Raw genomic sequence first — 26829 nt, 5'->3', positions numbered from 1 at the left:
TCTGACAGTGAACACATTTGATCTTTTTTACAAGTTACTACTTGCTTCATTAAATGTTAGTTTTATCTAATTAATTTTATTAAGACTATTTGCAGGGCACCTAGCTAATTTTTTTTTTTTTAATTGCATTTGAGGTGTGAGCTGACAAACTTCTTCCTCCAACACACATTATGGAGTTTTGTTACCTATTACAGAGCTTTTCTACTGCGTAGGATTAGGATTTCTTAGATGGATAAATTGTACTTTTTACAAAGTTTTACCACATGTACATCAACTGGAAGTTTTCTCTTTTATGTACACACCAATGAATGGAAAGATTCTCACTGAAGACATCCTAGCCACATCATTCCAGATGACTTCCTTGCCATGTAGAGCCTTAAAGATGAAGAAGTTTGAACTTGGAATTATACTGTTGCTTTCCTATGTGGACTCCAATGACTGTGAAATATGTTGCTATTAAATCTCTCCGTATTAGTCAGGATAGGAAAGGCAACGCTGTAGTAACAAATAAACCACCAAGATCTCAGTAGTATCACACAGTAGCTGTTTGTTTCTTACTCACAAAAAAGTCCAGCACAGGTCAAATAGCCACCTTCCAATATCCCAACCTGGAACATGCAGCCTCCAAGGTCACCTTGACAGGGAAAGAGAAGCCTGGAGTACATCATGAAATGTTTCTAAGGGCCGAGCCTGGAAGTAGCTCATATCATTTTGCTCACACTCCATTGGCTGGAACTCAATCGCAGAGACTCACTCTTAACTGCAAGTGTTGCTGGGAAATGAAGTCTCCCTATATGCCCAGGAAATGGAACCAGCGTAACAGATACAGCACTGTCTCTGCCACACTCTTAAAATATCACTCCTATAGAGCTTCCCACCTACATAGAAATCTAATAGATTTGAACACCTGAGTATGGATTAATGTTCTTAAAACACCAATAACATGGGTGTTTCACTTCCAAGCACACTTTTGAACATCCTTTACACAAAGGGTATCTTTTTCGTATGGACTCTCTCAAAAACCTAAAGGCTTTAGCTGAGCTGAAGTCCTTACCATACTCATCCCAATTAAAAGTTAAAAAAAAAAAAATTTTTTTTTTCCATGGGTACAGGCAGTCCCTGGGTTACAAGCGAGATCCGTTCCTAAGTCTGTCTTTAAGTCGAATTTGTAGGAAAGTCAGAACAGTCTGTCTTTAAGCCAAATTTGTAGGAAAGTCAGAACAGGCACATACAGTTCTCATTTAGTGTCAGTCAAATGTCTGCCTTAGTATATAGTATATATTTTACCTTTCTATGCATATAAAACACTTCCAAACCACGCGATGTCTTCAGGAGCATCACAAAGTGGTGTGTGCATTTGTTATGAGGAACTATTGTATTTAACTCAAATTTTTTAATATATTAGGCTTTATGGTAGTCCGTTCTTTAGTACGAATTCTCTGTAAGTTGGATGCTCATAACCCGGGGAATGCCTGTACATCCTTTAATGAGAATGTGACCTCTAACTCTTGCCACTGCCACAAACCACCTATTGTAGAGGATCACTTACTTTGCCACTGCAGCAGAAGTCACTTGACAGGAGCTGCACAGAGGTTCTTGAAATTTGTAGAAGTTCCCTGGAATGTTCCTAAGAATCACCTGCTTCAGTGCTGCAGGCTCACATCATAGATGGCAATGTCTCTAACTTTTGCTCCTCCAGCCTTTCGAACAGCTGAGGAAGCCCCTCATCACCTGGGATACGTAGAGTGGCTTCTGTTTTCTGGTTGATCCCTGCCTCACTACATCTATCATGCTTCTGTCCTTGTATGCAGTCTTTGATGAGTAAGCAGGTCTGAGATATAACTAAAACCCTCGCCACACTCATGACATGTATGTTGTGTCTCACCTATATGCACCCTCTGATGAGCAAGAAGATATGAGTTGCAACTGAAGCCCTTACTACATTCTTTACACTTATAGGGCCTCTGTCCTGTGTGGACTCTGAGATGAACATGAAGATCTGAATTCCGGCTGAAGCCTTTACCACACTCGTCACATTTATAGGGTTTCTCTCCTGTGTGATCTCTTTGATGCAAATGAAAATATGAGCTATAACTGAAACCCTTACCACACACGTCGCATCTGTAAGGTTTCTCTCCAGTGTGAACTCTCTGATGAGTGCGAAGAACTGAACTGTATGCAAAGCCTTGCCGCACATGTTGCATTTGTAGGGTTTCTCTCCTGTGTGGACCCTCTGGTGGATATGAAGGTGTGTGCTTTGGCTGAAGGTCTTTCCACACTCATTACACCTATACGGCTTCTCTCCCGTGTGCAGCCGCTGGTGGACTTGAAGAACGGAGCTGGAACTAAAGCACTTACCACACTCACTGCATTTGTAGGGTTTCTCTCTCACCTGTGTGTACCCGCTGATGGACAAGAAGATTAGAGCTCTGATCAAAGGCCTTCCCACACCCTTCACCTTTGTAGGGTTTTTTCCCTGGGTGCGCTCCCTGATGAATACAACGCAACGACCTGAAGCCGAACCCCGTAGCACACACATCACATTTGTAGGGCGTCTCTCCCGCATGAATTCGGTGATGGTTGTGCAGAGAGGAGGTCTGCCTAAAGCCCTTACCACACTCATCACATTTATAGGATTTGTCTCCTGAGGGGACTTTTGGATGTCTGAAAACGTATGAGCTCTGTTTGTAGCCCTTGGCCCACTCGTGACATTTATAAGGTTTCTCACCTGAATGGGTTTTATCAGGAACAAGATCTGAGCTCAGACTAAAGTCCTGTCCACACTGGTCACATTTATAAGATTTTTCTCCTATGTGAGTGCTGTGATGAGTGTGAGGATTTAAATCATCTATGAAGCTCATTCCACAGTGATTACATTTGAAAGGTTTTGGTACTGTATGGACTACCTTATACTGTCCAACTGTTTTCATAACCAACTTTTTCCCACAGTTGTTGCATCTACAACATTCCACTCCTTTACATTCTTGGGAATTATCACGACCACGTGAGGTCCAATCGAAGCTCTCATCACACTGATCACATCCATACACTTTCTTTTCCACATGAATTTCCTTACACCTTCCCTGAGAATTCTGGGGCTCAGTCATGATGCTGGTTTTTCTCCAAGATTCTGAGGTCAGAACCTGTGTCAGCCCTTTCCAAGCTGATGGGTTTTCTAAATTAATTGCATTTACCACAGTTTCATTTTCCAAAATCTGAAGAAACACTCTTGCCCATTCTTCACAGAAGGAGACACCTTTTTCTAAAAGTTGGGGACAAACTCCTTGACGATTTATGACATAATCCTTACTCTCAGTTAAGTCACTGAGTCTTTGTTTCCAAATCTGCCAGCAGTAGAGCACTTCTTGTGAGAGGTAACTCAATCCTTTCTCCTGAAGGTTTGAAACGTTGCTTTTAATTCTGTCTCCTATAAGGACAAAGAATATTTGGCTAAGAGATCAAGTAAACTGTCCAGAGGTTTACTGAAAATGAAATAGGATAGGGTGTGAAGTTGTCACTGGCTTCTATGCAAACACAATGCAATTTGAACCAGTAATTCTAATCCGCAAGCTTCCAATTAGAAATCAGGTGTTGCAGGGAAGTCAAAAGAAATCTTGGGAAGAGTTTATAAAGGAATTGGCACCCAAAATAAAACACCAGATGATTTTGCAGTAGAAGAAAAGGCACTAGAACTACCTGACAGGGAGTTCGAATCTCTAATATTCAGAGCTATCCAAGAGTTGAAGCAAAAAGCAGACAAAAAATGAGGAAAAATTGACAAATTCATGGAAAATACAGACATGAAAAAAGTGGAAGAATTCAGGAAAATAATACAAAAATAAAATGTGAAAATAAATTCACAACTGAGAAATCATATAAAAGATAAACAACAAGATTTCAGAAATGGACAGTGTCATGGAAGGCCAGAGAAGCAGGTTTGAAATGATGGAAGACAGGATCAGTGAAGTTGAAGACAAAGACTTGGATACAACTCTGAGGAAAAATCAGAAAAGAGAACTAAGAAAAATGAAGAAACCCTTCATTTTATAAAGGGAGAAATTTACCTCCCTGCTATAAGAGGAGGAGTCAATAAAAAGTGTTTAATTATTTTGCTACGGACAGTATGAAGAAGGCTTCCATGTGATTCACGTATACACACACACACGCACACATGATACAAAATAATGGGGTGTTATATGCTAGACAAGGAACCCTGGAGGCACAGTGGTTAAAGGACTTGACTGCTAAGTGAAAGGTTGGCAGTTCGAACCCACTAGCCACTCCATGGGTGAAAGATGCCACTATCTACTTCAATAAAGATTCTAGCCTTGGAAACCCTATGGGGCAGTTCTACTTCATCCTACAGAGTGACTATGAGTTGGAATCAACTGGACAGCAACAGGTTTGGTTTTTGGTTTTATATATTGGACATGGTAAGACACATAAAGGAACACAAGAATCTCCCAAGACACAGTATAAAGGTTGTAGAAACAAGCAATGTGTCCTGTCTCCTGATAACGTTCCCCTTTTCACAACACTTCCATATGGTGTTGGGCTATCATGTATGCTTATGTACAACCTGTACAACTGTACATGCTGGGCCTAAAGCAGCAGTGAGGACTGAAATGGGGATAACACTGGTCCTGGGGTTGAGGGGAGGCACATGTATACATCTGAGACAGGCTTAAAGAGATATCCTTTTTATTTTCCCTGAGGTTCTCTGGCTTCATGACAAGATAATATCCACTACGATCCTGAAATCCACTTCCTTAATTTCTCTCCTTTTAGGATATTGCAAAATCTCAAATACCCATGACTCTGAGAACAGGAAGTGTGGCCTTGTCAATTGTCTGGCACACAGGGAAGCAATATCATACTAAAGGGCCATAACAGATAGGGGTGAGGCAGAATAGGGTGGTCACACCCCTGGCATCCTAAAATGGGCTTCAAAATGGCCTGAACACCATGGTCAAGACCATCTGGACACTGCTCTTGGTTCAAGGTAGTTTCTGGGTCATTTTATTGAAAGTGATTTTAGTTTGAAAAATAGTGTCAGGAAAAGGGGGTCTTTGAGTTACCTACAACAGGCTCAAAGCAATGGTTTTTCCCAATTGTTTTAATTGTAACCCATAGTAAGAAAAGCATTTTATACTGCAATCTAGTACACACACACATACACACACACACAGACCATTAACTGAAACAAAAGTTTTACTAGTTGATACTTACCTTACTATGTGCAATGCATGCAGATAAACTCTTTTGTGTTCTATTCTATAAAATCTACTTTGCTTTTAAAAAACTGCTGGACTATGAAAGGGCAAATATCGTTTGAGTCTACTTACATGAAATATATAGAATAGGTAAATTCATAAAGACAGCAAGCCAATTAAAGGTTATTGGGGGGCTGGGAGCGAGGGTGGGAATAGGATGTTATTGTGTAATGGATACAGAGTTTCAGTTTGGGGTGATGAAGCCATTTGGAAAGTGGGATTTGGAAGAAGTCTGGATAGATAATGATAAAGGTTTCACAACACTGTGAATGTAACAACATTGTAATATATACTTAAAAATGGTAAAATGGGGGCCAGAGCCAAGATGGCGGAATAGACAGACGCTTCTGTCAAGCCCTCTTTACAACAAAGACCCGAAAAAACAAGTGAAACGAGTATATTTGTGACAAGCTGGGAGCCCTGAGCATCAAAGGCAAGCTTAGACAACGAACTGAGGGGCAAGGGGAGGAAGAGACCATTCAGAAGTGGAGAGGAATTGCTGGACCTGAATCGCGGGGAGCCCTCAGGCACCATTCCTGGAGCAGCTGCGGCGGCGGCGGGCTGGTCCTAGCGTTGGGCCGCAGTTTCCTCAGGGAGACGCAGCCAGCCACACAGCCCACTCTCATCTCCGGAACCTGAGGAAAAGGGCGCTCTCGGCAAAAGCTAATTACTTGTGTATATTTTACCGTGCTCCCCGACCACCAAGCCGGCTTCAGCAGCTGAATCCCTAGGCCTGAGATAGACCCTGGTGAGCACCTGGAGCCATCCTCCCAGCCTTGGGGAAGGAAAAAATTTCCAACTGGGGGGAAAAGATAATTTGCTAGCTCCATTAACTGGGGGAGCTCAGGACAGAAGCGGCTCCTGTCCAGGCATAAACCGTCTGTGGACCTTGAGCACCTTTCCCTTCTGCATGGACCTGTGTGGGCCTATTTCAGGAGAATAGGCCCTTGTTGGCAAACTCCAGCCATTTCAGCTGTGCAGTGGAGAGGTGGGAGTTTGACGTTTGACATTGCTTTGCCTATTAAACAAGGTCCACACCTACCCACAACAGGGATCTAAGGACGCGTGGCTCCACTTGGGTCGCCTAGCCACCTGCAACAGGGGCCCAGGGATAACTGGTACCTCCCAGTCCTTACAACAAAATCTTTGGGTGCCCATGGTCCCTCTGCAGAGCTCACCCACCAGCACGCTCTAGGGAACAGAGACGCATTTTCCTCAGAGACACTTGGGGGTCGGTTCTCAGCCCCCTGCCTTGTTCAGAGCGTGACCCCCTGCTGCAATCAGATATGGGTATATACGCCAATCACCCCTGCCCCTCTAAGACTGTAGGACAGAGCCTGTACCACACACTTGATATCAGCTACCTGGAAACCTGAGCTGAATTCATACAAGAACATTGAATGGACTCCTAGACTGATATACCTGATAACAGCTCTGGCCAGCCGCGAACAGGACACCAGAGCTCCAAAGGCGAAAAAAATCAAGCTAGCTCACTCAAGCAACCCATAGGGGTATACCAAATCAAAACAAAGCAAGCAGCTACAACACAGTAAGCAAGCATAAACTAATACAATAACTTATAGATGGCTCAGAGACAACAGTCAATATCAAGTCACATAAAGAAACAGGCCATGATCACCTCAACAGGCTCTCAAAACAAAGAATCCAGGGATCTTCTAGATGAAAATGCATTCCTGGAATTACCAGATGCAGAATACAAAAGTTTAATATACAGAGCTCTTCAAGACATCAGGAAGGAAATGAGGCAATATGCAGAACAAGACAAGGAAGACACAGATAAAACAACTGAAGAAATTAGAAAGATTATTCAGAAACATAATGAAAAGTTTAATAAGCTGGAAAAATCCACAGACAGACAACAATCAGAAATTCAGAATATTAACAATAAAATTACAGAATTAGATAACTCAACAGAAAGTCAGAGGAGCAGAATTGATCAAGTAGAAGCTGGAATTTCTGAACTCGAAGATAAATCACTTGGCACTAACATATTTGAAGAAAAATCAGATAAAAGAATTTTAAAAAATGAAGAAACGTTAAGAATCATGTGGGACTCTATCAAGAGAAATAACCTACGAGTGATTGGAGTAGCAGAACAGGGAGGGATAGCAGAAAATACAGAGAAAATTGTTGAGGATTTGTTGGCAGGAAACTTCCCTGATATTGTGAAAGATGAGAAGATATCTATCCAGGATGCTCATCAAACTCCACAAAGGTAGATCTTAAAAGAAAGCCACCAAGACGTATTACAATCAAGCTTGCCAAAACCAAAAATAAGGAGACAATTACAAGAGCAGCAAGGGATAAAAGAAAAGTCACCTACAAGGGAGAGCCAATAAGAATAAGCTCGGACTACTCGACAGAAACCATGCAGGCAAGAAGGCAACGGGATGACATATTTAAAAAATTAAAGGAAAAAAATTGCCTGCCAAGAATCAGATATCCATCAAAACTGTCTCTTAAATATGAAGGTGAAATTAAGACATTTCCAGATAAACACAAGTTGAGGGAATTTGTAAAAACCAAACCAAAACTACAAGAAATACTAAAGGGACTTCTTTGGTTAGGAAATCAATTATATCAGGTATGAGCCAAAGACTAGAAAACTGGGCAGAGCAACCAGAAGTCAACCCAGTCAGGGAAATAAAAAAAAAAAAAAAAAAAGCAAGATTAAAAAAAATAAAAAAGCCCAACACAGGGTAACGGCGATCTTATTATATAAAAGAAGACGACATTAAAATAATAAAGAGGGACTAAGAAATGTAATCATACACCTTCCATATGGAGAGAAAGATACAGCAATACAAAGAAATAAAAGTTATAAATTTAGAAAAACAAGGATAAATAATAAAGTAACCACAAAGGAGATGAACTATCCTACTCATCAAAATAAAATACAAGGGAAAAATACAGACTCAGCAGAAACAAAATCAACAACAACAAATATGAGGAAAGGACAATATCTAAAGAAAATCTACGTAGCACATAAAATCAAGTGGGAAAAAGAAGCTGTCAACACACAAAAGAAGACATCAAAATGATAGCACTAAATTCATACCTATCCATAATTACCCTGAATGTAAATGGACTAAATGCACCAATAAAGAGACAGAGAGTGGCAGAATGGATTAAAAAATAAGATTCATCCATATGCTGCCTACAAGAGACAGACCTTAGACTTAGAGACATAAACAAACTAAAACTCAAAGGATAGAAAAAAATATATCAAGCAAACAACAATCAAAAAAGAGCAGAAGTGGCAATATTAATTTCTGACACAATGGACTTTAAGGTTAAATCCATCAGAAAGGATAAGGAAGGACACTATATAATGATTAAAGGGACAATACACCAAGAAGATATAACCATATTAAATATTTATGCACCCAATGACAGGGCTGCAAGATACATAAAACAAACTCTATCAGCATTGAAAAGTGAGATAGACAGCTCCATAATAACAGTAGGAGACTTCAACACACCACTTTTGGTGAAGGACAGGACATCCAGAAAGAAGCTCGATAAAGACACAGAAGATCTAAACGCCACAATCAACCGATTTGACCTCGTAGACATCTACAGAACACTCCACCCAACAGCAATCAACTATACCTTCTTTTCTAGTGCATATGGAACATTCTCTAGAATAGACCACATATTAGGTCATAAAGCAAGCCTTAGCAGAATCCAAAACATTGAAATATTACAAAGCATCTTCTCTGACCATAAGGCCATAAAAGTGGAAATCAATAACAGGAAAAGCAGGAAAAAGAAATCAAACACTTGGAAACTGAACAATACCCTGCTCAAAAAAGACTGGATTATAGAAGACATTAAGGATGGAATAAAGAAATTCACAGGATCCAATGAGAATGAAAACACTTCCTATCAGACCCTTTCAGACACAGCAAAAGCGGTGCTCGGAGGCCAATTTATATCAATAAATGCACATATACAAAAAGAAGAAAGGGCCAAAATCAAAGAACTACCCCTACAACTTGAACAAATAGAAAGAGAGCAGCAAAAGAAACCCACAGGCACCAGAGGAAAACAAATAATAAAAATTAGAGCTGAACTAAATGAAATAGAAAACAGAAAAACAATTGAAAGAATTAACAATACCAAAAGCTGGTTTTTTTGAAAAACTCAACAAAATTGATAAATCAGTGGCCAAACTCACAAAAGAAAAACAGGAGAGGAAGCAAATAACCCAAATAAGAAATGAGATGGGCGATATTACAAGAGACCCAATGGAAATTAAAAGAATCATATCAGATTACTATGAAAAACTATACTCAAACAAATTTGAAAACCTAGAAGAAATGGATGAATTCCTAGAAACACACTACCTACCTAAACTAACACAAACAGAGGTAGAACAACTAAATAGACCCATAACAAAAGAAGAGATTGAAAAGGTAATCAAAAAACTCCCAACAACAAAAAAAAACCCTGGCCCGGACAGCTTCACTGCAGAGTTCTACCAAACTTTCAGAGAAGAGTTAACACCACTACTACTAAAGGTATTTCAGAGCATAGAAAAGGATGAAATACTACCAAATTCATTCTATGAAGCCACCATAATCCTGATACCAAAACCAGGTAAAGACACCACATGAAAAGAAAATTATAGACCTATATCCCTCATGAATAAAAAAAAAAAAATGATGCAAAAATCCTCAACAAAATTGTAGCCAACAGAATTCAACAACATATCAAAAAAATAATTCACTATGACCAAGTGGGATTCATAGAAGGTATGCAGGGATGGTTAAACATTAGAAAAACAATTAATGTAATCCACCACATAAATAAAACAAAAGGGAGAATCACATGATTTTATCAATTGATGCAGAAAAGGCATTTGACAAAGTTCAACACTCATTCAAGATAAAAACTTTCAGCAAAATAGGAATAGAAGGAAAATTTCTCAACATAACCCCCCCCCCCAAAAAAAGGGGCATTTATACAAAGCCAACAGCCAACATCACCCTAAATGGAGAGAGCCTGAAAACATTCCCATTGAGATCGGGAACCAGACAAGGATGCCCTTTATCACCACTCTTATTCAACATCTGGAAGTCCTAGCCAGAGCAATTAGGCTAGATAAAGAAATAAAGGCATCCAGATTGGCACGGAAGAAGTAAAAGTATCTGTATTTGCAGATGACATGATCATATACACAGAAAACCCTAAGGAATCCTCCAGAAAACTACTGAAACTAGTAGAAGAGTTCAGCAGAGTATCAGGATACAAGATAAACATACAAAAACAGTTGGATTCCTCTACACCAACAAAAAGAACATGGAAGAGGAAATCACCAAATCAATGCCATTTACAGTAGCCCCCAAGAAGATAAAATACTTAGGAATAAATCTTACCAGAGATGTAAAAGACTTATACAAAGAAAACTACAGTACACTTCTGCAAGAAAACAAAAGAGACTTACATAAGTGGAAGAACATACCTTGCTCGTGGATAGGAAGACTTAACATTATAAAAATGTCTATGCTACCAAAAGCGATCTATACATTTAATGCAATTCCGATCCAAATCCCAATGACAGTCTTCAATGAGATGGAGAAACAAATCACCAATTTCATATGGAAGGGAAAGAGGCCCTGGATAAATAAGGCATTACTGAAAAAGAAGAACAAAGTAGGAGGCCTTACTTTACCTGATTTTAGAACCTATTATACTGCCACAGTAGTCAAAACAGCCTGGTATTGGTACAACAACAGATACATGGACCAATGGAACAGAATTCAGAATCCAGGCATAAATCCATCCACTTATCAGCAACTGATATTTGACAAAGGCCTCAAAACAGTTAAATGGGGAAAAGACAGTCTTTTTAACAAACGGTGCTGGCATAACTGGATATCCACGTGCAAAAAAATGAAACAAGACCCATACCTCACTCCATGCACAAAAAGTAACTCAAAATGGATCAAAGATCTAAATATAGAATCTAAAACGATAATGATCACGGAAGAAAAAATAGGGACAACGTTAGGAGCCCTAATACATGGCATAAACAGTATAGAAAACTTTATAAAGAACGCAGAAGAAAAACTAGATAACTGGGAACTCCTAAAAATCAAACACTTATGCTCATCCAAAGACTTCACCAAAAGAGTAAAAAGACTACCTACAGACTGGGAAAAAGTTTTTAGCTATGACATTTCTGATCAGCACCTGATTTCTAAAATCTACATGATACTGCAAAAACTCAACTGCAAAAAGACAAACAACCCAATTAAAAAATGGGCAAAAGATATGAATAGACACTTCACTAAAGAAGACATTTAGGTAGCTAACAGATATGTGAGGAAATGTTCACGATCATTAACCATTAGAGAAATGCAGATCAAAACTACAATGAAATTTCATCTCACTCCATCAAGGCTGGCATTTATCCAAAAAACACAAAATAATAAATGTTGGAGAGGCTGTGGAGAGATTGGAACACTTCCACACTGCTGGTGGGAATGTCAAATGGTGCAACCACTTTGGAAATCAATTTGGCGCTTCCTTAAAAAGCTAGAAATAGAACTACCATATGATCCAGCAATCCCACTCCTTAGAATATATCCTAGAGAAATAAGAGCCTTTACGCGAACAGATATATGCACACCCGTGTTTATTGCAGCACTGTTTACAATAGCAAAAAGCTGGAAGCAACCAAGGTGCCCATCAATGGATGAATGGATAAATAAATTATGGTATATTCACACAATGGAATACTACGCATCGATAAAGAACAGTGAAGAATCTGTGAAACATTTCATAACGTGGAGGAACCTGGAAGGCATTATGCTGAGTGAAATTAGTCAGGTGCAAAAGGACAAATATTGTATAAGACTACTATTATAAGAACTTGAGAAACAGTTTAAACTGAGAAGAAAATATTCTTTTGTGGTTACGAGAGTAGGGAGGGAGGGAGGGTGGGAGAGGGGCATTCACTAATTATAATGGATAAGAACTATTTTAGGTGAAGGGAATGACAGCACACAGTACAGGGGAGGTCAGCACAATTGGACTAAACCAAAAGCAAGGACGTTTCCTGAATAAACTGAATGCTTCGAAGGCCAGCGTAGCAGGGACAGAGGTCTGGGGACCATGGTTTCAGGGGACATCTAAGTCAATTGGCATAATAAAATCTATTAAGAAAACATTCTGCACCCCACTTTGAAGAGTGGCGTCTGGGGTCTTAAACGCTAGCAAGCATCCATCTAAGATGCATCAATTGGTCTCAACCCACCTGGATCAAAGGAGAATGAAGAACACCAAGGACACAAGGTGATTACGAGCCCAAGAGACAGGGCCACATGAATCAGTGACTACATCATCCTGAGACCAGAAGAACTAGATGGTGCCCGGCTACAACAGATGACTGCCCTGACAGGGAACACAACAGAGAACCCCTGAGGGAGCAGGAGAGCAGTGGGATACAGACCCCAAATTCTCATAAGACCAGACTTATTGGTCTGACTGAGACTGGAAGGACCCCGGTGGTCATGGCCCCCAGACCTTCTGTTGCCCCAGGACAGGAACCATTCCCAAAGCCAACTCCTCAGAGATGGATTGGACTGGACAATGGGTTGGAGAGGGATGCTGGTGAGGAGTAAGCTTCTTGGATCAGGTGGACACTTGAGACTATGTTGGCATCTCCTTCCTGGAGGGGAGATGAGAGGGTGGAGGGGGTTAGAAGCTGGCGAAAAGGACACGAGAAGAGAGAGTGGAGGGAGAGAGCAGGCTGTCTCATTAGGGGGGAAAGTAATTGGAAGTGTGTAGCAAGGTGTATATGGGTTTTTGGGTGAGAGACTGACTTGATCTGTAAACTTTCACTTAAAGCACAATAAAAATTATTTTTTAAAAATGGTAAAATGGCAAAGTTTATGTCATATATATTTTACCACAATAAAATTAAAAAAAACAAACTACCGATCTGAACCCTGGCCTTGGGGAGAGGGTTCCCCTCCTACGCTAACTTGATTTCAGTACCCACCAATGGAGTTACATTCTGCAGTTTGAGAAACAACTGACAGATATGCGTATTTAGGCAAAAGAGCCCTAGGTCTAGAATCCACAGATACAGTGGTACTTCAGTTTCACACGGCTATTAAAAACACCAGGTCTACAGTTTGTTGCCCTGGAGTCAATTCCAACTGACAGTGACTCTACAGGACAGAGTAGAGCTGCCCCGTAGGGTTTCCAAAGAGCAGCTGGTGGATTTGAACTGCCAACCTTTTGGTTAGCAGCCGAGCTCTTAACCACTGCGCCACCAGGGCTCCGGAGTCAGATTGGCAGGGTTCAAATCTAACTTCCTTTTCTTCCAAGCTGTGTGACCACAGGCAAGGTACTTATCCATTCTGCACTTCAGCTATTTCAGCTGTAAAAGGGGGTTAATAATGGCAATTATCTCATCAACTAAACTGAGGTAATACATATCTGCATAAGGGCTTTTGAGAAATTGAAATTAGCTTAGATAATTATCAAAATATAAACAAGCTGTTATGGATTGAATCGTGCCCCCCAAAATATATGTTGTAAATCGTAACCTCTATGCCTGTGGCTATAATCCCATTTGGGAATGAGTTTTCTACTACCTTAATGAGACAGAATTAGTACAGTGTGTGTCTTGAGTCAATCTCTTTTGAGATTTAAAAGGAGCAGATTAAGGACTCACAGATGGGGGAAGACAGATGCCACACCACATGAAAATCACCAAGGAGCGAAGGAAGAGACGCTGAGAAGACAAGAACAATTCCCCAGAGCTGATGGAGAGACAGAGCCTTTTCCTAGAGGCAACAGTCTGAATTTGGACTTCCAGCCTCCTAAACTGTGAGAATATAAATTTCTGTTTGTTAAAGCCCCCCTACTTGTGGTATTTCTGTTATAGCAGTGCTAGATAACTAAGACACAAGCTAACACTTAATATCGTACTTACTATGTACCAGGTACTCTTCTCATAAGTGTTAACCAAATCAAAGTTTTGGTTTGTTTCCTTTAACACTAGTTTGTCCCATTATCCCGTAAGGTGGTTGGTGGTGTGTGAACCTCATCAATCTCATGCTGAGAAATACGAGGAAAGAATGAGAGCCTAAAAGTGTGAGGAAGTAAGAGACAGCTTACTAACCACATCAGCCAAGCCCACAGGCCAGCAGGTGCAGCGTTGGAGGGGGGCTCCCTCACCAAACTTCACAAAGGGCCACCGCTCACATTTATCTACAAAAAAAATCTAAACTGCAGAGTTCTCACCTGCACATGCATCTCTTTGGAGTTTGCTCTCCATCGGCCAGAGTTTCTCTTTGTGCTCCGACTGGAATATTCTATCTGGCTTGAAACTGATCATTTGAGAAAACAAATCCAGTGGTTTGAGGCTTAGCTCTAGAAGGTGATTGTACTCACCCACTGAGACGAGGTTCCTGAAGTTCTCCAGCATCACATTTCGGTACAGGCTCATCTGGGTCTTGTCCAGTACTGCCAGCTTCTCTTCAGTAAAGACCACAGCCACATCCTTGAATGTCACTGCTTCCTAAAACACCGAGCACACTCCACATCCATCATCCATGCAAATGACCATTGGAAGAAGAGAAAAGCTGCAAGCCGTGCCTGTCATTAAGTGAACTGTCTCTCTGCTCTAAAGCCTCACTTTTCAGCCACGCTTTGCAATGCTGGAGCTGGGGACTTGAAACCACACTTCTGCCTTGCCAGCTGGCTCTATGTCATGCTCTGACAGTTGGTGAAGGGGGCACTAGAGGGATTCTGCAAAGCTAGCAGAGGAAGAAGGGGCTTTGTCCTTCTTGTTTGCTTCCTGTTCTTACATCACCCCAGTAATGCTACTTTACCCCGACAGCAGCAGCTCCTTTCCACAGCAATAGCTGAATCCGTGTGGCAGTTTTTCCAACACTTGGAGAACCAGTTTCATCATGCCCCGCCTCACAACCACCAGCACCGGCCAGCTGGGGTCTCCACATCAGAAGTCTGGGTCCCAGGCCTACAGGGCTCCTTCTCTGAGCTCAGAGACACCAGCCAGCCAGCACACCTCCTCATAGTTTGGAGGTTCCACACCATACAGCCCCTCCTCTAAGTTTCCAAGTCTCTTTCCTTTGTTCCTTCAATGTATGGACTGAATTGTGTCCCCCTAAAATATGTGTGGAAACCCTGGTGGTGTAGTGGTTAAGTGCTACAGCTGCTAACCAAAGGGCCGCTATGGGGCAGTTCTGCTCTGTCCTATAGGGTCACTATGAGTCGGAATCGACTCGATGGCACTGGGTTTTAAAATATGTGTTGGAATCCTGACCCTCATACCTATGGATGGAATCCCATTTGAAAATAGGATTTTCTTTGTTATGTTAATAAGTTCCTATCAGTATAGGGTGGGTCCTAAACCTAATCACTTCTGAGTTATAAAGAACAGTATAGATGAAGATTTGAGCACAAATGGGAGGAAGATAAGCTGCCATGTGGGAATCGCCAAGGAACCGAAGAAAGCCAGGGCCGCAGACGCTGAAAGAAACAAGGGCCTTCTCCCAGAGCCAACACAGAGAGAAAGCCTTCACCTAGAACTGGTGCCCTGAGTTCAGACTTCTAGCCTCCTAAGCTGTGAGAAAACAAATTTTAACTTTTAAAGGCACCCACCTGTGGTATTTCTGTTTCAGTAGCACTAAGAAACTAAGATACTCAGAGAGGTTTGTAGCTACTTTCTGCAACGGCTACGGCTACTTCGTGATCCCTTAGAGTTCTTTCTTTACCCTTCAGTTGCCTGGTTAACAACCTGATGCCTAGGTAAACATTTTTTATATTATATTCTCTCTGTTCAAATAGTTGATACACTTTTCATTTCCTCAATGGACACTTAATAACACAAAAGCCCTGAGAAGCATGGAGGAAATTCAAAGTTTTGAGTGAACAAAGTTTCTCTTCTCTCCTCCACATTGCCTGTATCACACTGTTAGCCACCCATGCTCACACAAAGAATGTTACAATAAATGTCCATGAACCTGTGCCTTTCAGTGCTTGTAAGGGTGCTTCAGGAGCCCTGGTGGTACAGTGGTTAGGAGCTCAGCTGCTAACCAAAAGGTCAGCAATTCAAATCCACCAGTTGCTCCTTGGAAGCCCAATGGGGCAGTTCTACTCTGTCATATAGGGTCAGAATTGACTGGACAGCAACGGGTTTACAGGTTTTAAGACTGTTTCTACAGAATAAATTCCTAGACCACAGCCTACTGAATTACTGTGGTATACATGTTTTATAATTTGATTGATATTTTCAAAATTGTCCTCTAAAAAGGTTGTGCTGATTCACAGGCCTCGTAGTGTTTGGATGTTCCATTTACCATCACTCACCAAGTCTTGGCATTTTCAATTCTCTTTCATGGCAGATTCAGCTATTTCTATCAAATTAAAGGACACTGAGATGACAGGCCACCACCAATCTGTCAGTCTGTCATACTATGATGGCCCGTGTGTTGTTATGATGCTGGAAACCATGCCACTGGTATTTCAAAGACCAAGAGGGTCACCCACGATGGGCAGGTTTCAGTGGAGCTTCCAGACTAAGACATACTAGGAAGAAAGGCCTGGCACTCTACTTCCAAAAATTAGCCACTGATAACCCTATAAATCACAACAGAACACTGTCCAAAATAGTGCTGGAAGATGAAACCCTCTAGTTACATCCATAGTCACTGTAACAATGGACTTGAGTTTACCAATGACCATAAAAACGGACAGGGCCAGTTTCCTTCTGTTGTAATGGGGTCACCACGAGTTGGAGCCACCTTAGAGCAACTAACAACAAAAACAATAAGACAAGACAGCTAAAAGCACCGGCTCCTGGATCAAAAAATAATAATAAAATGGTAAAAGGAAAAGCGTTGGGATAACTGGGAACATCTGGATATGAACTAAATATTTAAAAATAGCATCGTATCAATGTGTATAATCTAGTAGCGTCAGACCTCATCTACCTGCACGAGGAGGGATGAGAATCACCACCATCAGCCCCAAACTGGTGCCTATGAGGTGGAGGTCAGACATACCTCCACTCTCCAACCTTTTACCAAATTCTGACACCAGCCGTCCCTCTCATGGTACTCTCTACTTCTCTGCTGGGTTCAATAATTCATTGAAATGGCCACACAGAATGCCCAAACCATACTCACAGTTACGGGGTTTATTAGCAAAGTAGCAGGTTACAATTCAGGATCAGGATCAACTTGAAGGAAACAGGATACAACTTAGGATGTAGGATACAGTTCATCAATCAGGACGGCTTCCAAACAAGACAGCTCTCAGCTCCTTCTCAGCCGAGTCTGCAGGCAGGCCCTCCGCTCAGGCCTACTGCTGCAGGGCCACACTGGGCCTGGCCTCTGCCCTGCTTGGGCAAGTGTTACAGCTCTTTTGGCTCTGCCTACAAGTGCCCAGAGGCACCCCAAACTTCCAACATGCCTCCTGCCCAAAGGAACTCAGCTCTCTGGCTCCATAGGTCAGCAAGCACACTGAAGCCATCTGCCAGTCCCGTGCTGCTGCCTGTCCCGTGCCACTGCTGGTCCTATGTGCAGCTGTCTCATGACTGCTATCTTGTGCTACTCCCATCTTCAGTGTTAAAAGTCTCTCTTCATCCTGAGTCTAGGAGGTTCTCAGCCCAGAGCCTGGGTCCAAAGGAGGCACTCTGCTCCAGGTTCTTCTTCTTGATGGTGGCAAAGTCCCTCTCAACCTCTGTAGGATTAGCCCCTTTATAAGCCTACTCCTCCCATCAAGACCATGAACTGACCAATTCCCTCAGTAGCCTACAGTCACCTAATTTGCTTAGTAATCAACCAACCCCTGCAAGGGTTTTACACACTTTGTTTCCACAGTAAACTGTCCAATCCCTTTGCAAGATTGTGGCCTAGCAAATCATTTTGGCAGAACTACAAACCCAGGGCCAGAAAGGTCATACATAAAGAGAAATTGTTGTACTGCAGTGTAAAATTTGAGTGTGATAATAGTACTGTGGAAATGTAGGAGAATGCCATTATTCTTAGGCGATACATGCTGAAGCATTTAGGCATGAATTATAACGATGTCTGAAATTTATGCTCGTCTGGATCAGCAAAATAAAATAGAGGCATGCATGTAGGTATGCATATACTGTATTTTTACTCAAGTAGTGTGTGACTTTTAAGTTTGTCTGCCAACCGGACCCTTCCCCCATGAGGTATTTTCATAAGATTGCTATGCTCAACTTTTTACAGCAACATGCAAAAAAAAATTGGCATAGCAACACTTACAAAAATACCTCATAGGGAGAGGGTGCAGTTGGCAAATAAACGTAGAAGACATGCATTATCTGCATAAAAATATGCTATATTATTATTTTTTTTTATATTATGTGTATGTTTGTATGTGCTTGTTAACAAATGGTGAATCTAGGTGAAGAGAATACATTACATTATTCTTTATCAGACAATGTTCCTCTGCCATTCCTAAGCTTTTCACTATCTAATTCTTTTCAGAAATAGACTGTTGGGTCCTTGTTCTTAGTCTTCTTAGCCCAGAAGCTCAGCTGAAACCTGTCCACCATGGGTGACCCTGCTGGTATTTGAATATTGGTGGCATAGCTTCCAGCATTACAGCAACACACAAGCCCCCACAGTACGACAAACTGACAGACGCATGGGGAACAGACTGAATAGGTATGGTGAAAGGATACAACCCTAATGCACACCTTTCCTGACTTTAAACCACACACTATCCCCTTGTTCTGTTTGAACAACTGCCTCTCAATCTATGTACAGGTTCCTTATGAGCACAGTTAAGCGTTCTTGAATTCCCATTCTTCGCAATGTTATCCCTAATTTGTTATGATCCACACAGTTGAATGCCTCTGCACAGCCAATAATACACAGGTAACATCTTTCTGGTATTCTCTGCATTCAGCCAGGATCCATCTGACATCAGCAACAGTATCCCTGGTTCCAAGTCAACTTGTTTTTTTTTTTTTTCTAGTGCCATCGAGTCGTGGCAACCACTTGTAGGCACTGATAAAGTAGTTTGTTATGCAACGCTGCCATCTCCTGGTCATATCTTTTTCCTTGACCAGCAAACTCCCTGGAACTTAATACTCACCGCCACTGAGTCAATCTGACTCATAGCAACCCTGTAGGACAGAGTAGAACTGTTCCATAGGGTTTCCAAGGCTGCAATCTTTAGGGAACCAGACTACCACATCCTTCTCCCACAGAGCAGCTGGTGGGTTCAAACTGCCAACCTTTCGGTTAACATTTAACACTTAACCACTGTGCCAGCAGACTCCTAATCCCAAATATAGGAAATATAGGACCATGAACTTAGTTTCTGCAACAAAACAAAACAAAAACATACAAACAAATCCGTTGCGATTGAGTTGATTCTGACTCATAGCAACCCTATGGGACAGAGTACAACTGCCCCATACAGTTTCCAAGAAGCGCCTAGTGGATTTGAACTGCCAAGCTTTTGGTTAGCAGCCATAGCCACCAGGGTTTCCAAGTCATTACTAGGGGAGAATAAAGTAGAGAGAGGTTTGTTCCAGATTAGAAGAGATTATGAGATGTAACAACTAAATGTCACACGCAGACCCTCGGATCCTGATTCAAACAAACCAACTGTAAGAAAACATTTTTGAGACAATCTGGGAAACTTGATTATTGTCTGGGTATTTGTTAGATGATAATTAATTCGAAGACTTCAAAGAAGGATTGATAATCTCATTAGTCCATGTTTAAAGAAATACATACTGAAACGTATGGGGGTGTGTGCTAAATTAGATTGTTGTTTAGAAATACCCTCTCCCATGCTCTCCAATCCCACTAATGGACCACAGTGTATTTCTCTACCCCGTGATTTTGAATTTGAACTTGCTCAGGCTGCCAGGTGACAGTGTGCGAGTTCTCAGCCTAGGCCTTACAACATCTTGCACGCTTCTATTCGTGCTCTTGCACCTCCGCCATCACTGTGAAAATGTACCTGAACCATTACACGAACCATTCGTTACCTCAAGCCAAGTAATACCAAGTAAGTACAGGTAGTCCTCGGCTTATGACGGGGTTCCATTCCAATGACTCCATCGTAAATTGGTTCTGACATTAAGTCAAATCTCTCTCTCTTTTTTTTAGTTTTCATTATTTCCTTTTATTATCAGTATCTTTAGAAATAAAATCTTTGAATGTCTGCGAGTGAGCCTCTGAGAATGATAACATCAGGAAATTACATACTGGAACACTGATGTAGACATATTACCAAACGATAAGATGTACAAAAAAAAAAAAAAAAAAAGATGGTCATAAGTGCAGTTTGTCATAAGTGCAGTTTGTCATAAGTGCAGTTTGTCATAACTTGAATATGTCATAAGTCGGGGTCTACCTGTACTTAGGACATTGGCTTTGGGGCCAGGCCGCAAGAGTTGAGGAAACTGTTTAGGAGGCTGGAAAAATGGTGGCCTGAGTGATGTAGTGGTGAAACATTTGGTAAGACTGTTGCTGGTGATAATGGCAGAAGGTAGAAAGTGTACCTAATAAATTTGTGGACTTGGGCAAGATGGCTTCCAGGCAGAACATTGAAAGTGTGAGCTGGTTTATTTTAGTTGCATATAATAAGGTACTATAAGAAAGTAATGAGCTCAGGGAAAAATAAAGATAACCAGTACGAAATAACATGCGTTCTGGGATTTTCTTTAAAATACTTTGGGAAAGAAAAATGAGATACATGGCAAAATGTGTGTTTTTTTAAATAATTTATTTTTGTTGTTGAGAATATACACATAAACTCATTGCTCCCTAAGTTTCCTACCTAATCTTTTGAGTTGCTGTTGTCAGTTTGATCCCATATAGGTGTGTGTGTGCATTACGTGAAAGTTAACAGAGTAAATTTTTTCCCGTTTGATAGTTTGTGCATAAAGTGTTTCTTGACCTTGGTTTTATTCCCCACAATGTGTCAGCACTCTCCTCCTTTCTGCCCTGGGTTTCCCATTTCCTTTTGTCCTGATTTTCTACCTCTTCCTGCCTTTTCACCTTTGCTTTTAGGCAGATATTGCCCTTTTGATCTTGTATAATTGATTGTTCTAAAGAGTACATTCCTCTCAGGTGTTACTGTTTATCTTATGGGCTTGTCTATTGTTTAGCTGGGAGGTGGTCTCCAGAAATAGCCTCAGCTACAGGTCAGAAGGGTGTCTTAGGGCCATAGTCAGCGGTTCCTCCAGTCTCTGTTAGACAAATAAGTCTGGTCTCTTTTGTGAGTTTGATTTTTTGTTCTATATTTTTCTTTCACTCTGTCCAGGATCATCTGTTTTGATCCTAGTGAGAGCGGTTGGTAGTAGTAGCTGGGCACCATCTAGTTCTTCTGGTCTCAAGGTCATGTAGGCTGTAATGCATGTAGTCAATGTGGTCCTTTAGTCCTCTGGACTAATTGGTCCCTTGAATCTTTGGTTTTCTGCACTCTCCTTGCTCCAGAGGGGAAGAACCAATAGTTGTATCTTAGATGGCTGCTCACAAGCTTTTAAGACCCCAGACACTACTCACCAAAGTAGGATGCAGAACATAGTCTTTATGAACTATGTTGTGCAAACTGGCATACATGTCCCCTGAGTCTATAGTCCTTTGTCTTCTAGCCTAGGAACTTCACCCCTTGAGGTGTTTAATTATATCTAAGAGTTTTCCCTAATTGTACTCCTTGTGTGCTCTATATGAAATATCTATATAGAAATACCCACTGCCAAGCCTGTACCTGCCAGTGGGTATGTTCCTTTACACCCTCCCACACTTCTTGGTGTATCGATCTACCTATTTATCCATTTGTAAATTATTGTTTGTTAATACTATTGTTGCAGGATTGCCTAAGCTATAGTAGTTACCGTAAAAAGTTTCTCTCAGTGCCCTCTCCTGCCTTGGTCATGTGCTGACTCCCCCATATTATGTACTTTCTCTTCACCAATATTAACACATACGTTCTGCCTATTTGGTAATTTCCCTTCCTTCCCCTGTCCATCCTTTGTAATCATCAAAGAATTTTTTTTGTCTTTTTTTTTTCCTGTTTGTAAGCCTTTTGTTGTCACTTTATAATAGTGGTCTCCTACAGTATTTGTCCTTTTATGATTGACTTATTTCACTCAGCATAATACCCTCTAAGTTCATCCATGCTGTGAGATCTTTTATGGATTCCATTCATCTGCTGGAGCCCTGGTGGCACTGAGGGTAAGAGTTAAGGTTAGGAGTTCGGCTGCTAACCAAAAGGTCTGCAGTTGGAATCTACCAGCTACTCCTTGGAAACCCTATGGGGCAGTTCTACTCTGTCCTATAGGATCACTATGAGTCAGAATCGACTCAATGGCAATGGGTATTCATCTGTTGATGGGCACTTAAGCTGTTTCCATCTTTTTGCTACTGTGAATAATGCTGCAATGAACGTGAGTGTGCATATGTCTATTTGTGTCACGGTTCTTATTTCTTTAGGGTAAATACCTAAGAGTAGGATTGCTGGATTATATAGTATTTCTATTTCTAGCTTTTTAAGGAAGTGCCATACTGCTTTCATAGTGATTATACCATTTTACATTCCCCCCAACAGTGTGTAAGGGTTCCAATTTCCCCATAATCTCTCCAACATTTTTTATTTTCTATTTTTTTTGTTTGTGTGTTTGTTTTTTATTATGGCCAGTAATGTTGGGGTGAGATGGTATCTCATCATAGTTTTGGGTTGCATCTCTCTAATTGCTAAATATCTTGAGCATTTCTTCATATGTTTGTTATCAGCCTGAATGTCTTCTTTGGTGAAGCATTTGTTCATATCCTTTGCCCATTTTTTAACTGGATTGTTTGTCTTTTTATTGTTGAGATGTTGCAGTTTTCCATAAATTTCAGAGATTATACCTTTGTCAGATATGTCGTAGCCAACTTTTTTTTTCCCAATCAGTAGGTTCTCTTTCGGCTCTTTCAGAGAAGTCTTTTGTTGAGCATAAGTGTTTAATTTTTAGGAGGTCCCATTTATCTGGTTCATCTTCTGCTGTGTGTGTATTTTTAGTTATGTTTGGTATTCTATTTATGACATATCTTAGGGCCCCTAGCATTGTCCCTATTTTTTCCTCCATGATCTTTATTGTTTTAGGTTTTATATTTAGGTCTTTGATCCATTTTGAATTAGTTTTTGTGTACGGTGTGAGGTATGGGTTTTGTTTCATTTTTCTACAGATAGACATCCAATTCTGCAAGCACCATTTGCTGAAGAGACTGTCTCTTCCCCATTTAATGGTCTTTGGCCCTTTGTCAAAGATCAGTTGACCATAGGTAGATTAGATAGTTCTTAAAAGAGCACAATGCTCAAGGAAGATATTCTTTAATAGTTAAGCTAAACTATTGTTTGGTTTTAAGAAGACTTCAGGGATATTTCTGGGTTAAGCTTTAAAGATTATCTCAGGGCAAGAGTTTCAGGAGTTCATCCATCTCCACGGCTTTGGAAAGTAGATTCCATGGAAATTTTAGATTCTGTTCTGTATTTCCCCCCTTTTGATCAGAATTATTCTATAGAACCTTTGATCAAAATGTTCCGTAAAGTAATGGTAGTCAGGCACCATCTGGCTCTTTTGGTCTGATGGCAAAGGAGGCAGTTTCTCATGGAGGCAATTAGCCACATATTTCATTATCTTCTCCTATTTCTGACTCTCTGTCTTCCTCTGTTGCAAATAGAGACCAATTGCTGTGCCCTGGGTAGCAGCTTGCAAGCTTTTAAGACCCCAGTCACTACAGAACAAACTAAAAGGTTGAACAGAAGCACTGAACACATTATTAGGCCAATTAGCTGGGATGTCCCATGAAACCATGGCAAAATGTTAATTACTGAAACCTGCACGATGAATACTATACATGGAGGTTCATAATACTATTTTCTCTGTGTATGTTCATAACTAATTTTTTTCATGATTAAAGAAAATCTTTGCTCCATCCTATGATGGACTTTTTCATGTGTCAAATTGGCTAGGCTACAGTTTCCAGTTACTCAATTAAACACAAATCTAGGTGTTCTGTGCAGGTATTTTGTAGATATGATTAAGGACAATAATCAATTGAGTATGGGTAATATCCTAAATAATCTGGGTGGGTCTGATTCAATCAGTGGAAAGGACTTTAAAAGCAGGGCTAAGGCTTCCCTGGTGCCCTGGTGGCGAAATGGTTAAGAGCTCAGGCTGCTAACCAAAAGGTCGGCAGTTTGAATCCAACAGCTACTCCTTGGAAACCCTATGGGGCAGTTCTACTCTGTCCTATAGGGTTGCTATGAGTCGGAATCAACTAGATGGCATACAACAACAACGCTTCCCTGAGAGAAGAAGCAATTCTACCTGCGGACAGCAGGTTTAGACCATGACCAAGATTTCCAGCCTGGCCTTCCTGATGGCCTGTCCTATGAATTTCAGACTGTCTTAGCCTGTTCCCATAATCAGGTAAGCCAATTCATTGTAATGACTCTCTTAATATATATCTCCTACTGCTTCTGCTTCTCTGGCTGAACCCTCACTGATACAGACAGACCCATTCAAATCTTGCTACTTACGTGAACCAGACCAGTGACACTCAGAGTGTGGTCATGTGTACAGACCACAAATGCTATAAAAGTTTCTGAACTTTTACACTTGATGTCTGTATTTCCCTCTCATGGACCTATAATAGGCAGTTCATGACTGTAAAAATGGTGTGGGGGCAGCATCTGACCTCCTCTAACTTCACAGAGGGGAAGGAGAATTAAGATCAACACCCCAAGGCTGATTCCTATGGGCAGAGGTCAGACATGCCTCCTCTCTCTGCCATCTTTACCAGTTCTGACACCAGCTGTCCCTCCCATAGCACTCTCTATTTCTCTGCTAGGTTCAATAGTTCACTGCAATGGCCACACAGAAGTCACAGGCAATACTCATGATTACGTGGCTTATTAGGGAAGTAACAGATTATAATTCAGGTTCAGGAACACTTAGGATACAGTTCTTCCATCAGGCCAGCCTCTTCACAGCCATGCCTGCAGACACATCTCTCTCTGGCCCTCAACCTCTGCTGTGCTTGAACAAGTATCACAAAGCTCTTTTAGCTCTGCCGATAAATGCCCCCCTTCCCTGACACCCCACTCTGCCAGTAAGCCTTGGCTGCAGGTGCTCAGCTCTAGCTCCGTGGGTCACCAAACCTATGTCCACCAAGTGCCCAGAGGCACCCTACTCCACCAGCAAACACTGCCCAAAGGCACTCAGCTTTCTCACCACGTCATCTCCTGTCAGTCTCCTGGTTCTGCTGCCTCTGCTGCTGCCATTTCTTCTTGCTTTCTTGTCATCTTCAGTGTCACAGCTCTCTCTCTGTCTCCTGGGTCTAGAAGGGTCTCAACACAGGGATCCCAGGTTCAAAGGACACACTGCTGCTGGTTCTTCTTCCTTGGTGGTGGTGAGATCCTCTCTCTGCTTTGGAATTGGCTCTCTTTCAAGTCTAGCAGAATGGCAAAACTGACCAGTCTCCTTGGTGGGCCACAATTACCTTATCTGCACAGTCCCACCCGATCACTTGAGTGGGAGTTACCAGGCCACGGTGAGAAGGGCCACACAAAAGCGATTCATCACACCTCAATGAATGGCACTGGTCTATGGACCACTCTTGGAGTAAAATGGAACTTGACATCTCTGAGCCTGTTTGTGAATTTCTACAAAGGAAAAAACACCTCCTACCTCAGCTATAAGCAAGGTAAAGCATCTAACACATAGTTGTTGCTCAAAAAATGCTGAACTCCTTCCGCAAAATAGAGGCATCCAGTTCCTCAGAATGGGTGTGATATTTAAAGAGAAATAAGGAAAGCTTAACTTGCCTGGAACTTAATCATACTATCTCCCTCTTGGAGAGGGCAGGATCTAGAGAAAGGAGAGCTGTGAAGAAGAAAGAACTCATGAAGTAAGTTGTGAACGGATATTGGTTCCTTCCGATCGCTACAATTTTCTCACACATTCTCCTTCCGCAAGATATCCTTTCCCCTCACTTCTCACTCTCAGCAGACTGATCCTGATCTACGCAGTTTGCCCTTCCCCCTTGCTCCACCCCACCACCAACCTCAGACCCTTGTGTAACTCCTATCTCTCTCCTCCAGCTTTCAGGTCAAAACCTCCATATTCTTTCCTTTTCTCAGACTTGTAAACGCACTGACATCACCTATATCCTAATTTCTCTGGAAAAAAGGTTACAAAATTGCTGATTTGGAGAGAGAGTTTAGGATGGATTCTTGTTGACAGACGTCTTCTTTTGCTTCTACCTTCAAGGAGCCAGACATGTTTCTGTGTGGCTGGGGCCTGTGGTCTAAAGAGCTTTCAGTTAGCTAAGACCTTGAATCTTGGCTTCCAAAACTCTCCAGTGCTCATCACCTAGAGCCTTATTGCTTTTGCAAATATTGACTGCACGTTGTTGTTGTTGTCATGAAGTCGATTCCAACTCATGGCGACCCCATATGTGCTCCATAGGGTTTTCGAGGCCGTGACCTTTTGGAAGCAGAC

The 26829-nt window shown here is 41.4% G+C and overlaps 1 protein-coding gene across 1 annotated transcript; it reads right to left on the bottom strand.

Moving 5' to 3' along the window:
• Positions 1 to 1787: 1787 nt before the first annotated feature.
• ZNF285 (zinc finger protein 285) lies at positions 1788 to 15277 on the bottom strand. The gene is given in 5 exon segments (XM_049902425.1): positions 1788 to 2185; positions 2188 to 2389; positions 2391 to 3427; positions 14709 to 14835; positions 15149 to 15277. Coding segments are annotated over 5 exon segments (1893 nt in total).
• Positions 15278 to 26829: the final 11552 nt, after the last annotated feature.

Source organism: Elephas maximus, chromosome 11 (genome assembly GCF_024166365.1).
Source record: "Elephas maximus indicus isolate mEleMax1 chromosome 11, mEleMax1 primary haplotype, whole genome shotgun sequence".
NCBI classification, from domain to species: domain Eukaryota; kingdom Metazoa; phylum Chordata; class Mammalia; order Proboscidea; family Elephantidae; genus Elephas; species Elephas maximus.
The sequence above is the reverse complement of the archived record's forward strand: the minus strand, read 5'-3'. Positions and strand labels throughout refer to the sequence as shown.